General features: G+C 34.3%; 1 protein-coding gene across 1 annotated transcript; it reads right to left on the bottom strand.

The window, feature by feature from the left end:
- Positions 1-952: 952 nt before the first annotated feature.
- On the bottom strand, positions 953-8,229 carry LOC131675289 (chromodomain-helicase-DNA-binding protein Mi-2 homolog). Its single transcript, XM_058954217.1, has 3 exons — positions 8,151-8,229; positions 3,981-4,117; positions 953-1,228 (listed from the first exon to the last, which is right to left on the bottom strand). Exons 1-3 carry the CDS (start codon positions 8,227-8,229, stop codon positions 953-955), a joined length of 492 nt encoding a protein of 163 aa, XP_058810200.1.
- Positions 8,230-17,699: the final 9,470 nt, after the last annotated feature.

Here is a 17,699-nt window from a genome sequence, read left to right on the forward strand (position 1 = left end):
AAGCTCATTCACGCTGTAAGATGTATCGATACTGTTTTTACCTTCCCCAATGAACAAAAAACTCTCCTTGTTGAGTGCATCGAATCCAAACTGATTTCATGAGCCAGAAATGCCAGGACAGGTCTAGTTTTCCGGTACTTTCAGCTTAGCCGCATCGATGGCCACAAAGACTACAGATCCACAGCCACCTTGAAACCTCTTCGGTATTGAAGGATCATTTCTCGAGATCGTCCGAAACTCCAAGACAGACGTAACACGATCTAAAGAAAATAAAAATTCATTGATATATATTTCTTGAATGTGAAGCGGGGATTGAAGAGATTTTTGAAACAAAGTTCCCAATTTATCATAACTCCTCCTTCTAGAGATTCATTTGGCGAATGTTTTTTCTATTGCTGCACGAGTCGCTGCGTGCGCCTGAAATAACGATGCAACGTGTTTTCGAATCACAAGCGTCTATTCTAATTTCAGTTACCTGTATGTAGGCTTTGAATATGTGAGTGATCAACTAGTCAGTTGAATCTTTTTGTCGACCGCCTCGCCGAAGATAATGTTGCCATTCACTAACGGTCCGCGCTTTTACATGTTGCTTTGCCCAGTTAATTTTCCCCTGGCAATAGATTACCAATTTTAATGTCTTTCTCTGTTCCTCCAATTGATTGAGCACCTGAAACCACGAACATTCCATTGCTATCAATCGTTCGAATGAAGCATGAAGCATCGTATTGTAATTCATCATTATCCATCATTAAAGTCTCAATATCGAATATACAAATGATCCACTTTTCAAATATAAGAAATGCTACTACTCGTTTATGTTAACAAGTTTTACCTTCTAAAATACTGCATTGGCAGGTTTGTTAACAGCCAAGCTCTCCTTGCTCAGATGTTGGTGGCACTAAAGATGAGATAGGCAGCTCTCCGCAGTTATTCCTCGATAACGAGAGCCTGCTCAAATCGCCTTTGCCGAAATCCTTTTGAAGGGCTCGTTGATAATGGTTATTTTAGATGTCTTGCCTGCGACCATGGCCGTGGGTGATGATACCGGCCAGTAGTCGTGTCGCCTGTGCCAGATTTCGTACTCGCGGCCTGAGACCGCAGCCTTCTCCACATTGAGCCACAACGTGTAAAGCTCGGTGAAACCACCGTCAGAGATATTGAACATGAACTGTCCCTTTGCTTTCCCGCCGTTCTCTTTGTCCTTGGTGTCGTTATCTCTTTTTTCTACCTTTTTAATCTAGGTTTCTCGAACGATCTGCCCTCTGAAAATGCATGCCAGTTAATAATGCTGTTCCTCTCTTTCACCCTGCTACCTGCATATGAGTGGAGAGATAAGTTAAAGAGTTTTGATCTTCATTAAATAGATTAACAAATATTACCCCCAAAACAAAATAATAATAAGCAAGTTCAAATACAATAATACTCATGCTGTGTCAATACCCAGTGGCTGCAAGAATACATTCGTAAACAAATGAGTGACCATACAATAGAATCATTGCGCAAAAGAAAAGAAATGAGTACCGTGGTGTTACTTTATTAACGCTGGTATCCTACTGTCCTAGATACTAGATATTTGACAACTTGGAGTGTTATTATGTTGGCCCCTCTCCTCAGATTCGCCAGGATCTTGATTTCTCGCTTGATATTCTTGTTCTTAAATGGATGCAATTGTCAAAAATACAAGTCATTGATACTCTTCCAACTTTTTTTGTTTATTCAAACTTGATAAGAATATTTTAACTATACACTTTTCATTACTTTGTGATATTAATAGCTTTATGTACTTCACAGTATTTGTCACAGCCTAATTTTCTGACTAATTGATAGTCATCCTGCTGACTGCACACTAAAATGATGCAATTAAACAATCCATCTACCAAATCGCTCAAAACCAATTCAACTGTAGAATGTGCAATCTTACCTCCAATTAACAACGCAGGACTCATAATCCCAGTATTTCCTGGATTTGTGTGAGTTAAATCCTGTATATACTCATGCTTTCAAGTACTTGTACTTGGAAGCACCATATTCTTCAAACACTTAATGTAGGTTTCACCGCTGTTGTCTGCTGCACAACTCTCAAACGATCTGTCCTCTGAAAATGCACTCCAGTTAATGTTGTTCCTCTCTTTCACCCAGCTGCATGCATATGAGTGGAGAGATAAGTTAGAGTACTCATCTTCGTTAAATAGATTGGCAAATGTTACCTCAAAAAAATAAGCAAGTTCAAAAATATTAGCCAATGAACTTTGTTTAGCTGATTCTTTGAATAACTGAGAAATTCATTGCTCAAATACTCCAGAAAATATTTCTCTCAAAGTTACGAGATGCAAATGAAAAAACAATGACCATTTAAAGCACTCAAATCAGTATTCAGTACTCACACTGTCGATACGCGAAACTAAAGGCAGAGTGCCTTAATTAATTATGTAATTAATCTTAAGTAATTAAGTAAGTGCCTTAATTAATTATATAATTAATCGACAGCTCTGCCCAGTCGACAGTCACGTATGTAAATAAACATAAAGGTTAGGTGATCATGGTCGACGACAGCGGTGACGTAGAGCTCGCATGCGGAGTACGTCATGAAAGTGGGGTATACCAATAGCCAAAATACGATTTTATTGTTTATTTATTCCAGCCGTTTGGTTTGTAGATAATTGAAAAAGGAATATAGAAATCGAAAGAGAAAATTAGGAGCATTCGATTGGCATAATCATATTTTGAATTGCTCATCCGTAGGTCAAGATAGGGATTAAAAACGGGTCAGCGCCAGCAACTGCAATTTTATTTTTTATCTGGTAAACTATAAGAAGAGAAAATTTTTTGGAAGGATATTCGGAAAGAGCATTGAAAATCCTTTGATAGGGTATTTTTTTTTCAATTTTCCGACGATATGGTTGCTAAGTCGATGGAGCTAGTTAATAGCAATCATAGCAATCGCGAAATTAAGCTGGCCAGCATACCTTATTAGCAGTCGCACGGTGAACGAGAGAAAAAGTTCGTGATTAAGTCTCGGGGAAGTCCGCGTCTGTGACCAAGCGGTTCACGCTTTCGGTTTCGCCCTCGATGGCGAAACCCCGCACTCACGCACATATATATATATATATATATATATATATATATATATTTCTAAACACTTACATGCACTCGTCTCAATCAGGCGAAGGCACAGCTCCTGTCGATCCTTATCAGCTCGTCTCGGCACTCAGGAAAACTCGGGAAAAACTCTAATTATCACTAGCTGTAGCGGAGTGTTCGAGTTCTAATCTTCGACTGGTTCATTTTCATACGCGCGCGCTCCATCTCGTCTCGTGCCGAATTCCCTCATTACGCATTTTCCCCAACCGGTAGGTGCTGCCCTCGCAGGCAGCCGCATAGTTGGGCTGCTAGCGCTAATAAGACGTTTACCGTCACAATATATAATTTTAATAATTTTTATTGAATGATTTACAGAATATGAATACCAACTTATGAGAGCTGCTGTATCGGCTACTTATCGTCATCTTAAATACTGTAAGTACTTTTTATATTATTTAATATTGAAATATATATATATAAATATTTTTTTTTCAGTTGCTCAAGTGCGCAGGTAACAACGCACAACAAGTTGCCCAGCTGATACAAATGATAGCTACTGTGTATCATGTATAAGTTTTATTATTATTATTATTATTTAATTCTTTATATGATTGTATAGATTTTTATTTTTTTTAATGGATCAAAGACTCGTTAGCGGAGAAGTTGTTCGCACTACAAGTTGTGTACCAGATAGAAAAAGCAGTAGAAGATAGAGTGAGGGTGCAGCTTTGTTTCCAGAAGCGCGCCAAGATAATACGTAAAAAGCAGAAATCCTCTCGATTGAAGTGAAAAAGAAAAGCTGAACTGGTCAAGACAGAACAAGACGAAATAGCACATAAAATAAAAAAATGTATGGAAGTGCTAGCAAAATTGTCGAAGAATCTAATGCTTTCAAATACGAGAGCGTTATCTTCATCCTTATCAGCGTCACCCTTATCAACGTCGGGATCAGTAACGTTGTCATCGTCGTCGTTTGCATCGGCTGCGTCCTCATTATCCTCGTCGTCGTCTGCGTCATCATTAATGTCGTAGTTGCCTTCGTTGGAGATTTTACAGCAAAATGATGCAATTGATTTGACTACTATGGTAAGTAAACACTTTATATTTATTATAAAATTTATATATTTTAAGTGTTTACTATAATTAAAATTAATTAATATTTTTAATATTTTACAGAGAACTGCTGGAGCAATCATTGATCAAGAGTAATGAGGCTGTTCGTCGTAAGATGATTTTAATCCCAGCCGAACCAACAATGAGAAAGCCGACTTGCCCCTTCAAGATTAAAGTATCAACGAAGAAAAAATAAAATAATATAAAATTATATTATTTGTATTATTTAACATATTAATTTAATGTATTATAAAAATAAAATAAATAAAAATAAATAAGTAAAATAATGAATAAAATGCTTCATTTTTAATTAGAAAGAGGAAGAGAAATAAGTGAGAGAGTGAAAGAAGAGAGAAAAAAGAACTAGTGATACAGAGAGATATAAATATCAGCCCCTAGTGATGGAGAGAGGGAGGTCGCTTTCTAGCGCTAGCGATAGAGAAAAAAAGAGAGAGAGTGAATCACAGAGAGTTACATATAGTTATGTTGCTATGTTTAGGTATTAAGTAAAGACATATATTTAAAATTAAAATGCTTTTGTTCATTACATTTAACGTGATATACGAGGTGTGTTCAAAAAGTAAGGTGACTTTGTATTTTTAAGAAAAAATATTTATTTATTTATCAATATTTCTGTTGTCTCCTTCAAAGTAATCCCTCTCAGATACAATACACTTATGCCAACGATTTTTCCAATCCTCAAAGCACTTCTCATAAGCACTTTTCGGTATAGCCTTGAGCTCTTCCAGCGATGCAGTCTTTATCTCTTCAATCGTTGCAAATCTCCGTCCTTTCATAGGTCTCTTTAGTTTTGGGAACAAGAAAAAGTCATATGGGGCCAAATCCGGTGAATACGGTGGCTGAGGCATGATTGTGGTGTTGTTTTTGTCCAAAAAATCTCTCACAAGGAAAGATGAGTGAGCAGGGGAATTATCATGATGCAAAAGCCATGAATTGTTTTTCCACAATTCTGGGCGTTTTCTTTGTATTGCTTCTCGCAAACGGCGCATAACTTCAAGATAATACTGTTTATTGACCGTACGTCCATATGGTAAGAACTCCTGATGCACCACGCCATGGTAATCGAAGAAAACAGTGAGCAAAACTTTGACATTTGATCGAACTTGGCATGCTTTTTTCGGTCTTGGCTCATCTGGGCTCTTCCATTGGGACGATTGGACTTTGGTTTCGATATCATAACCATATACCCATGATTTGTCACCAGTTATGACCCTTTTGAGTAAATCTGGGTCGCCTTACTTTTTGAACACACCTCGTACAGTAACTTACACATTTAGTTTATTTAGCTTATATTCACTTGTATTAATTACATTTTATTTAGAGAGTAAACTATATTAAACTAATTTCTTTACATCACCGTTGATTAAATTATACTACACAATTTAATCATGTAGTATCAAGCAATATTATCAGCTACAATATTACTATCAAGGCTACAATATTATCAGCAAAATCTTCTTTCATATCAAGCTTGAAGCAGACGTGTACAAGAGTACTTTTGATAAATTCATTTTATTTCGAACAATCTATTACGATTAACGGTAATTTTTCGATAGAATTTATTTTATTAAGCAATAGTTCATTTTCTTTTCCATAAAATGAGCTTTGAAAGTTAGCGTACATATTATAAAGTACTGCATACTAGTTTTGAGTAATGTTTAAATTAAGATTTCTATATGGATAGCATTGAAAGTTTAGAGATAACTTAACATCACAAATGTTACAATGACCAAAGTGACTAATTACTTAATTTTTTCATGGTGTTTGAAAGGCTAAAATAACGAAACGAAGTTTTTTCAATTGATTTTATGTCTTCACACTCAACCATAGTTAGATGTGCGAGGTAATTTTGGATACTCGTAAAATTCCCAAGTGCAATAACTTATAGTGATTGCTTTATTATGACTAATTTGATTAAGTAATTTGATTTTTTTTTCTATCGGCTGCTACTACATATGGCATTAAACTATTCAATTTAATTCAAAGTAATTTTAATTTTTTCATAAGTAATTACTTCATTTGTATCGGAAGGTGTAGTTATGATAGCATTCAAATCATTTCTCGATTTTGTAATAATAAGCTCATGTTTGATATTTACTACGATTTTTCGATAATCTACAAATCCAAGCAGCATACTAAGGGGTATAGTAACATCGAAATAACTTTCGTCATTTGTAAGCGATACTTCTTTGTCACTAGTCTAACTAGCATTTTCAGCAATTAAATTTTTGACTTGGATTGAGTGATAATCAGTTCTTCATAAGACTTGTCAAGCTTTCATAAGACTTGTTCATATCGTATCTCCTCAAACAAATGGCATATAGCATTATTAACTAACTTAGTTTTAACTGCTATATTTCCATTTTTCTGAGTTAATCTGCTGCAAATATGAATCATACTGCGAGGTGGAAGGATTGATAAGTCTTGATGTTGAATTGAGATACAAACTTCATCATTATTATTGAAATGTGATAATAAATAAGGTTGATGCACATGAACTTCGTAATGAGCTAACGAAAGTGACACCTGAATGAATATTTAGAATTTTGTCCATTTTGATGTAAGCAACACACTAATATACACGATACTTTCCGCCAGTTGATGTATTTTCTATTACTTTCAGTCCTAGACTTTTTAGGAACTGAATGTTCTGACGTGTGAGCGCTGTGGTAACTCACGGTCGACTGATCACTGACTGACATTGTAGTCCATTCATATCTTCGTCCAATTTTATTGTTATTAAATATGATTCCCATCACGATATTGCTTTGATGTGAATACGTATTGTGATGACTTCTCCTCGAAAATTAATTAAGTTTTCGTCTTGATCAACAATACGTATTTCTAAATGATCAATACTTCTCACGGCAATTGGTAAATAAATTATGTGTGAAGGTACTTCAATTATTTTATATCTAGGTGATACTGCTAGGAAAAATTTATCTATATGCACTTTAGGTTCGTTTATATAAGAACCTGTCGTAATATTACACTCTATGCGTAAAGCGTTCACTTTGAATGTAGTTACAAATAAATCAAAGTTATGAGTTTCGTTTGCAGATAGTTCTCGTCTAGTAAAGCCTAAAATTAAACCAATAGAATCTTCTGGTTTGAAATTTATTTTATGACTACACTGAATAACACTACGTAGAGTATTATTGTTTGGTTTTAAACTAATTGATATTTCATTAAGCGTTAGAGTTTCTTGTAGAAAACTCAAAATATCTTCTATCTCATAGCTACTTGTCGGTCAAACGATTTCGTGTTCACCAACGTAAAATTTATAATTAACATCATCAATATTTGGTATTGAATTAAATGTTAATATCCACTAAGCCTAGTACATATTGTTTATTAGGCGACAGCTCTATTGGCGGAAAATAATTTCCTTCAAGAATTGATGAATTTCCGGACAGATTCAATGTTAGTATACACTCCATCAAAGTTTTTCATTAAATGACTGCTTTGTCATTAATTACATCTATTTATAGTTTATTCGAAAGAAAATTTTAGTCAAAGATGTCCGCAGTTATAGGTATTGAAATCTTGATATCTTATATAGTTATATTTGAATCTTTTGACTTTGAGATAGAGTAATAAATCTATAGGAGGTTGAAGATTGTCAAAACTATTAAAGTATATAACTTCATCATTTTTCTTTTTATATGCCACCCAGTGCCAACCTAGTCCATTTGTGTCATCTAAACTGATAACAGCTGATTCTTGGTAGTGAGGTTCGTCGGATGGTAAATTGTTACGCATGAAAACACCTCGAAAATTTGCATTTTAGTATTTTAGCATTTTTTTTATATCTAAATCAGTCAGAGCGCGTTTAGCCAAAACTATTTCAAAGTTTTTTTTTTCTTAAACCTTGTCCGCTCACATGTGGTTTGCGGGGGAGAGATTACTATGAGGCTTCAGATAAAGACCTTTACCTGTAGCAATAGCTTCCATAGTTTCGTTATGTCTTTGAGCCTCTTTCAGCTTATTTTGAGCAGCATTAGCGCTGTTCATAACTTTCGCTATTGAAACAGCTCCTTCGGCTAGAGCTCCAGTGGCGCTTAAAGCAGCAAATAATAAGCAAGAAAAAGGAAGCGCTCCACTAATTTTATTTTATTTTTACCGCCGGTCTTTTTCACAGCTTTTTTCACTCCTTTTATAGCCAAACGAATGACTACAAGAGATCGATTGTTAGGCTCATTACTTTTCGAGGCGTCCTTAATAATTTTATTCAATGTAACTGATAGCTTTTTCCTTTTTCTACATTTCTTTCGTGCTTGGCATTTTTTGATTCCTCTGCCTCGTTTCTTTCTACCTTTCATCATATCATGAAATCATATTAACACCTATACCAAGCTTATTTTTATCTTTCATAGTGTTGGCTACGGTGAAGGCAGTTGCTTTATCACCAAAACTACTATCTTTAGCTAGCACTCTTTTCCAAGCTTTTTTAGCTAGAATTTCATCAGCTTTATTTCTTGTCGCAATATCCTCTCGATTTTGCAAATAAGCGATATCGTGTTCTTTACAAGCAGCGTCTAATGGATTTGTACCAGGATCTCCACGCGCAAATCGTTTGTTCAATTTTGTACCAGGACCACAATACTGATATTCAGGATAGTGAGCTTCAATAGATAAATTATTTATGATCTTGTTTATTCTTTAATTTTCCTCTGTTGTGTAATATTAGAAATTATTATCAATAGTGTATAACCAACAGTTGCAAAATGCTTTCGAAAGATAGTCAAAATGAATTTTCTTTCAGTGAAACTGAAATTGTCAACTGTGAAAATTATAGTCAATTATGTGTATCACGAAGCATGATTTAGAAAGGCCTGAAATATAAGTAGTAATGCCGTAAAAATTTCAAGTTAATCCGATTATGAACAAGGCTACTATATACTAGATGTACACAATGAGATGATATAGATGAACAAATTTTTTTCTTGATGAATTTTATCAGTTTAGACTATTTAAAATTGCATGAATTCTCGAATACTGCTTACTAAGAAAATATGTATTTTCTTTCTTGTTGATTGTGTCATTGTGACTATTAATATGTAGCATGTCAGATATTAATCTTTTTTTCTAATTACTTTCTCTGTCTAGGATTATTGTATTATTCCAATCAAAACTGTGATCCGGATTTTTTAAAAATATGTAATGGAACTGCTAAAATGTTCATTCCTATTGATTTTTTATGTTCATTTATTCTAATTTTTAAACTACGTTTTGTTTCACCTATGTATATAGCAGGACATGACTTACAGTTAAATTTGTATACCACACCAGTTTAATCCCATCTACAACTATTATCTTTGCCTAATTTTCTGATATAATTTAATTTGTGATTAATTGTAGGAACATATTTAATATTGAATTTTTTAAAACTATTACTACATTTGTAAAACCAGTCATGAATAAACGGAATCAGCAAAATTGTATTACGGTCACATTCATTCTTATTGAAATAATTAGGTGTCATAGTAGTTCTCTATTTATATCTATATTGACTGAGTCTATTGTCAATCTGTGTAGATATAAAGTACTCCGGGTAATTGTTTTCTTTTAATATATCCGTGATCAAATATAAATTAGTATTATGAAAGGACTCATCAGATAAATAAATCGTCTTGTCAACTCAATTGAAAGTTATATTTCTCGTTTGTTGGATCATATGATTGGAATAATAATTCAATAATCGATTATGAGGTCTGTCCGGAAAGTATCAGGCCTACCTTTATATTTTCGTGCTAGCGTTATTCTTTATCATCTGGTGGATGGCAACCTTCAAAGTAATCCCCACTTGATTGAATAACACGGTTCCATCGATGTTTCCACTTTTCAAAACAGTCCTGGAACTCACTTTTAGGGATAGCCTTAAGTATACTCGTCGCATTGTTTTCAACCGTTGTTTTGTCATCAAATCGGTGTCCTTTGAGTCGTTTTTTTAGTTTTGGAAACAGCCAAAAGTCACAAGGGGCTATGTCGAGACTGTATGGAGGTTGTCGAAGCAATGCGATATTGTGTTTGCTTAAAAACTGCTGCACAAGATTGGATGAATGCGCTGATGCATTATCGTGATGGAGAAGCCAGTCACCACTTTCCCAAAAGTACGGCCGTTTTCTTCTTACTGCATCACGCAAACATTTTAAAATTTGAACGTAGTATTCTTTATTGATTGTCTGACCTGTTGGTGCATATTCGTGATGTACAATACCTTCACAATCGAAAAAAACAATCAACATTGACTTAACATAGCTCCGACTTTGACGTGCTTTTTTGGTCTTGGCGATTCAGAATGCTTCCACTGTGAAGATTGTTGTTTTGTTTCGGGATCATAATCATAAACCCATGATTCATCACCTATAATAACTTTTCTAAGCACATTATCATCATTATTGACCATTTCCAGATTGTCCAGAGCGATTTCTAAGCGAATATTCTTCTGCTTTGCTGTGAGCAATTTTGGGATGAATTTCGCACACACGCGTTTCATTCCTAAATTTTCGGTTGAAATTTCTGAAATGATAGTTTTTGGTATCCCAAGGTCTTCTTCTAGTTCTCGTACAGTCATACGACGATCTTGTTTGATTGCAAGTCGCACCCGCTCAATATTATCTGCGGTTTTTATCGCCGAAGGTCGGCCGGAACGAGAATCACTATCGACAGAAGTACGACCATCCTTGAACCTTTTATACCACTCTTTTATTCGTGTTTTGCTCATACACTCGCTTCCGAAGGCCTTTTGCATCATTTCAATATTTCCGAACTCGTTTTTCCGAGTTGAAAGCAAAATTTGATGGAAATTCGTTGATCTTGTTTTTCAGTCATTTTTGACAATATCAATATTTGACGAACGCGAAAAAGGCACTGTAAACAAAGACACGCTGCGCATGAACTATACGTCCAGCAGGTGTCAGTAAATAACCAATAGATTCGTGAGGCTTTACTGTTGACGTTTCTGTCCGGTAGAGGTCGCTCGAACACTATGGCGCGAAGATATAAACGTAGGCCCGATACTTTCCGGACAGACCTCGTAGAAGCTAAAAGTTTTTGATACCAATTTGTGATGATCCGATTATTACTACTCTTATTATGAAGCATCACATTTACGAGGTCTGTTCAAAAAATATCGCGAATTTTGTATGTTTTCAAAAATTATTTATTTATTCATGAATACCTATTTTATCTCCTTCAAAGTAATCCCCCTCAGGTATAATGCACTTATGTCAATGTTTTTCCCAATCCTCGATCTTGTTCAGCTCCTCCTTCGATGCCATCTTTATCTCATTAATCGTATCGTAGTGTCGTCCTTTCATAGGCCTCTTCAGTTCTGGAAACAGGAAAATGTCATAGAGGGCCAGGTCTGGGAAATACGATGGCTCTGGTACCATTACTGTGTTGTGTTTGACTAAATATTCTAGCACGAGCAACGATGTGTGAGCAAGGGCATTATCACAGTGCCAAAATCAGTTTTTATTCTTCCACAAATCCGGACGTTTCTGACGGATTGCTTCGCGTAAATTGCGCATAATTTGCAGGTAATATTCCTTATTGACATACTACCCTGTGACAAGAACTCATTATACACCACGCCCCTGTTAGGTTTTAGCTCATGCAGCAGATTCTATTGGGATGATTAGAGCCTATTAATGGTATAGAGTATCATGCTTTCAGCGAACATGGGACAGTTATTTCACCAGATAAATCAAGACCAAATTCTATCATGATTTTCGACCATATAGCCACTGAGAAGCAAGATAACGTAAGAGCATTCTTCTGTATGGGAAAACACAAAAAAGTAGATAGTTTCTATTTTTATCAACCATACGCTCGCATTTCGAAGCATCTCATTCGAGATAATATGAATTTATTGTTTTTTTCGACAAGATGACGTGAATATTAAACACATTTACTATGATCACGTTAACTCGAATATGTCTTTTAAGAAGTTTAAAGCAGTTTGTTCAAATGTTGGAGAGACGATTAACATGGATTTTTAGTTATCAACAGAGACAGACCAATAAATCATGAATGATATGGAAAGGAATTTGTTTTTTTTGATATAAATATAGCGAAGTGAGCAGATGAAGATTATTTAACTTTAGAAATTACGAGCGTAAACATGGCTGACTTTGAAAGAGAAAAGAAGGTGCTCGAGCAATTATCCTAGACTCATGATGCCATAAGACGCAAGTCAACTAATAAAATATAGCAAAGCTGATTTAGAAAATTCATTGCATGAAACTTTTAAAGCTATGGTTGATCCATTGAAGAAACTTGTAGAGGTAACTACTGATAAAAGTAACGCTTCTAATTTATCTAATTTATCTAATAACGCTTCTTCTTTATGAACAATTAGATGCAAGTAAACCTATAGCAATAACTTTTCTGGATCTTGCCAAAGCCTTCGACACAGTTGACCACAAGATACTGTTACAAAAATTATACTACTATGGTATTAGGGGTAGTGCCTATAACCTTATCAAAAGCTATCTAACAAATAGAAAACAATGTGTGAAGGTAAATAATGCAAGTAGCGATAAACAAATAGTAAAAATGGGTGTTCCACAAGGAACTATACTGGGTCCGCTACTTTTCCTACTATACATAAATGATCTACTGACGATACTACCAGAAAAATCCATACTATCTTTTGCAGACGATACAGCAATCATAGCAAAAGGTAAGAATTGGAAAGAAGCTGAAACTAATATGAACAGTTATCTAAAAATAGTGGGAATTTGGCTTACTCTTAATAAACTATCTTTGAATATAGACAAGACAACGTACATGGAATTTGGAAATTATCATGACAGTAAGCCAAAAAACCTGAAAATTGAAATCTTCGGACATCCAATACACCGAGTTGAAAACACAAAATATCTTGGAGTTACTTTTGACAGTAATATGAAATGGGATTTACATCTACAAATCCTATACAAAAAAACAAAATATCTAACATTTGTCCTATATAAGCTATCAAAAATAATGAATACTAGTACATTAAAAATGATCTACTACGCACTCTTTCACAGCATAATGACCTATGGAATTATAACGTGGGGAGGAGCGTACACAGGTCGAATTAAAGTAATACAAAACTTGCAAAACAGACTACTAAAAATAATCTATAAAAACCAATTTGTGACACATGAATACCCACTTAACTTAGATCAATGCTTTTCATTGGAATCTCTATTATTTCGCTACGATACTTTTAAGGACAAATATATTGGAAAAGAAAGAAAAACAAGATTCGCCTCAATCCAACACCCAAAAAGAACACTAACTATCAGCATAAAAAACAGTTATGTAAGAGCAATTATGTTATACAATAAACTACCAAATGACTTGAAAACAATTAGCAACACGACAACTAGGAAAAACAAACTTAAAAAATGGATCAAAGGAAACCGAATATGGCAAATAGATTAAACTGCAAAAATATAAAACAATTAATTGATCTCTATGGTACTCTGTATCCGACATCGGAAGTCCATGAGGATGCAGTAGACCACAACAAATTAATACTAGATATTAGAACATTTATTTGTGCAAATAACAATTGCAATTTATCTCATAAAAGATCACACAAAAGAATCACTCAGTATAACTATGAAAAAATGCTGAAAGGATCAACACAAGAAATCAACAGGATCGCAAAGCTAGCTAACAGCCTCTTGAATAATATGAAAACAACGACAGCTACACAAATTAACAGAATAAAATTCACTAAGTCCACGCTCGAAGAACATAACATAAACAGTAATAACAAAATGTCCATAGAAACAGTTTTCGATGCCATTGATGAGATGGCAAATGAAAATAACTATAGAACACTGTCAAGAAAACCGATGCCAGCCCCTGGAAAACTGATAGAACAATCAAATTATATCAGAATGACCTATGGAGACATAAACTATCTAGGCAACAATAAAGCCCTGTTAAATTTTGACAGAGGTCTTCAAGGAGCACAAATTTTCAAGAACTCAGCATCACCTCTAGAATATCAACCACAACACCTAGACATTGTAGTTGTCGATGACATAGTGTTCACCTCAACTTGCAAATGTGTCTCGAACAGACAACACAAAGAAATTTTTCCACACTATAGAGAAACTTGCGCAATAGGACTAACATGTCCAGCCAGATTAACAAGCTTAGAACGTGTCATCTACAGAAGAACCAAGAATGCAACAACAGGATATTTCACTACAGCCAGACAGATGCTAAATAGAACATGGGATTAGAACAACAAATCACGAATATCTTTATACAAATTACTATTTAGTTTTAAGTATTAGTATTAGTTTATTAAACATGCCAGACCAGCGTACAGGAAGAAATTCCTCTGCTGGATTACATGTATATGTAATGTAATTGTATATTATTAATTATTATTAATGTATATTTACTCTGGACTTAAATAAATAAATAAATAATACTACTACTACTGAACAGCAAATAAAAAAGGAGAATAAAATCGCGTTCGATAAAGTTTTCAAGTCAAAAGTAACAGCTGACACTCCCTAATAATCTAAATATTTCAATAGTACTGCTAATCAATTAAATTCTACATTGCAATCGCTTGATACTAATTTGAGTTTGCTATTTCTATTGATGATGATGATGAATTTGATAAGACTGCAGAAATCAACACTTGATACAATTGCTATAAATTTGAATAAAATTAGTTCGAATATAACTACAGAATAAAGATAACAGTTTCGAGTATTGGACGATTCGATCGTAGGAAACTATGTACGACTATTGCATAAACCTCAGCAGAAAAGTAACCTAAACAAGACATTTGGTGTCTGCCTGCAAGAAAATACATATATCATACTAATTTACTTCGGAAATGATAACGTAACTGTGAATGATAAAGCATACAGCAAGATGTCTAGTTTAATGTGGAACTTCTCTTTCGTAAGGAACCGGATTCCAAATCAATCAGCTCATCGCATATTTAAAATTATATAAAAATTCTTGAAATCACTAACACTCATCGTAAGAGATATGAAGCATATGGAGAATATCGCAATAAGTATGTAAACAAATTCAAAAAGTACATTGGTCCAAATTTATCTTTGAGCGGTAGTGTTAAGAAACGTAAATCGACTATTGATGGAAGTGGTCTTTTACCTAACTATAAAATAACAAAAAAAGGAACTTTATTTGATTATGTATATTGAGATGATGCAAATGATATTGTTGATCGACTAAGATTACTTATAGCTGAACAAGCAGCTGGTGATCCTAGTCATATTAATGAAATTTACATGAGCGTTGACGTGTTTGGACGTACATTAAAGAAAGAAAAGGGCTCTCGCGGTTCTCCCGTTAAAGGGTATGAAATCACTCTAAATGATCACTTGAATGCAGACGAAAAAAGGATCTGTAGTATTGCTCAGCCTATGCAAGTTGAGGACGCAGTAAATTTAGACTTCGTATCTCCATTAATTTAAGCGGAGGTTAGAAATATTAACGAAAAAGTTACTTAAGTACAACAGAAATTTGAGAAGGAGGTTGCAATAGTAAATGTGTATTAGATCATCTGTTGGTACAATATAATGAACTTCACAAAAAAATAAAAAATAATATTTGAACAAACAAAATAAAATCATTAACAATCAATAAAACATGAAACATCAAAGAGTCGTTGATGAGCTACACAAACCAGCACGTCGTAACTATTCACGTCGAAAAGTTGATATACGCGGCATAGATGATACATGGCAAGTTGATCTTGTAGAGATGCAACGTTACTCGAAAAAGAACAAAGGCTTTCAATATCTATTAACTATCATTCATCTATTTTGCAAAGTACGCTTGAGCAGTTCCTGTGAAACAAAGAACTGGTACAGATGTTGTTAGTATAATGCAATCTATATTAAAAAAAGGGCGCACTTCTAGAAATATCCATATGCACCGAAGCAAAGAGTTCTACAAATCAAGTTTTCAGAATCTAATGATAAAATATAAAATAAATCTATATTCAACCTATAGCAATCTTGATTTGTGAACGTTTCAATCGCATGCTAAAAAATATCATGTGGAAAAAATTCAGTCTACAAGGAAATTACAAATGGATTGATATTTTAGCTGATTTATTGAAATATTACAAGAATCGAAAACATCATACAATAGATATTAAACCTAAAGAAGAGACTAAAGAAAATGAAATGCAAGTATTGAGGTGATTCTCTTACGATCTCGTCGCGCGCATTCCAGTACGACTGCGCATTAGGCGAGACAAAGGAATTAACACGAATTCATACCCCGTTACAAGATCTATGAAATAAAAATGTAGCCATTATTGCTTTGAAATACGATTCAGTTCACATATCTCAGAGACTAATTAGTTTTATACTCCAAAATAGACTATATTTTAGATACCCAAGGCTTTCACAGTCCTAATAATATTTTTATTTATAAGGAGTTTGCTTATTTACCAGTACGTTCTAATACTTCACCTACAGTACTACTTTTTAAACCTCCGCATCATTGGCTCAAACTTCCTATCGAATATCAAAGTGTTAATAAATGGCTGGAATTACATTACCATGGTATTTATTTTTTATTATCGTTAATTAACACTGATTTTATTTGAAATATTTAATATAATCAATTTTATAGGTATATTATGGAGAAATGGTATAATACCATGTAATTTTTTAAATTGCATTATACGTAGTCATTTACATGATTGTAGAAATATTTATGTGAAAGGATTACAAAAGAAGCAATGGATCAAAAAAATTATTCCTAAAAAGTAGGTTTAAATATTTACAGTCGAATGTAATTAAAAATTTGATTTAAATTATCTTTTTTAATTACAGAAAAATTTTAGACATCGAAACTGAAATAAGATACCCACGATTGGAAGATTTAAGCCTTCAATTTAAATCATCATGCATATATCATAGTCGAAATCGAAAGAATATAGTATGTGCTACGGTAAATACACAAAATATATACGATTGAATGATGGAAAGATAAAAACAAGAAAAACCAAAAAGAATCAATAAAGTCGATAGATTTACAGACGACTATAATTTGTATAAAAATTCAACTGAATATTTAAAAATAGTGTAACAGGCTGCCGTTTAGTCCGTAATCTTGTAAACGTACCTTTATTTATGACTAGACGACGCCTTGTTAACTCTGTGCTCAAAGCACAGCAACCTACCTTGTCTCGGAGTGCGCCTGCGCAGAATCTCTTTACTATTCCGAGCTGGGTTCCCCCAACTCACCGCTTGGCGGCGCTGTCGCCCTTACTAGTAGCGCTAATGCGGCCGCCGCTGGAATCCAAGTTGAAGATTCGCGCCTATCGCTATTTTCGTGATTCGTGCTACGCTACCGGCGAATTCGAATCTACTGTAAACAAATACTGACGCGACCTCCGGACAAAGGAATGACACAATAACGACTATTTAACTTGAAGATGACGATTAATATTCACTTTATTTATGCAA

Source organism: Phymastichus coffea, unplaced genomic scaffold (assembly GCF_024137745.1).
Source record: "Phymastichus coffea isolate CEN01 unplaced genomic scaffold, Cenicafe_Pcof_1.1 PCOF00018, whole genome shotgun sequence".
Lineage (NCBI taxonomy): Eukaryota > Metazoa > Arthropoda > Insecta > Hymenoptera > Eulophidae > Phymastichus > Phymastichus coffea.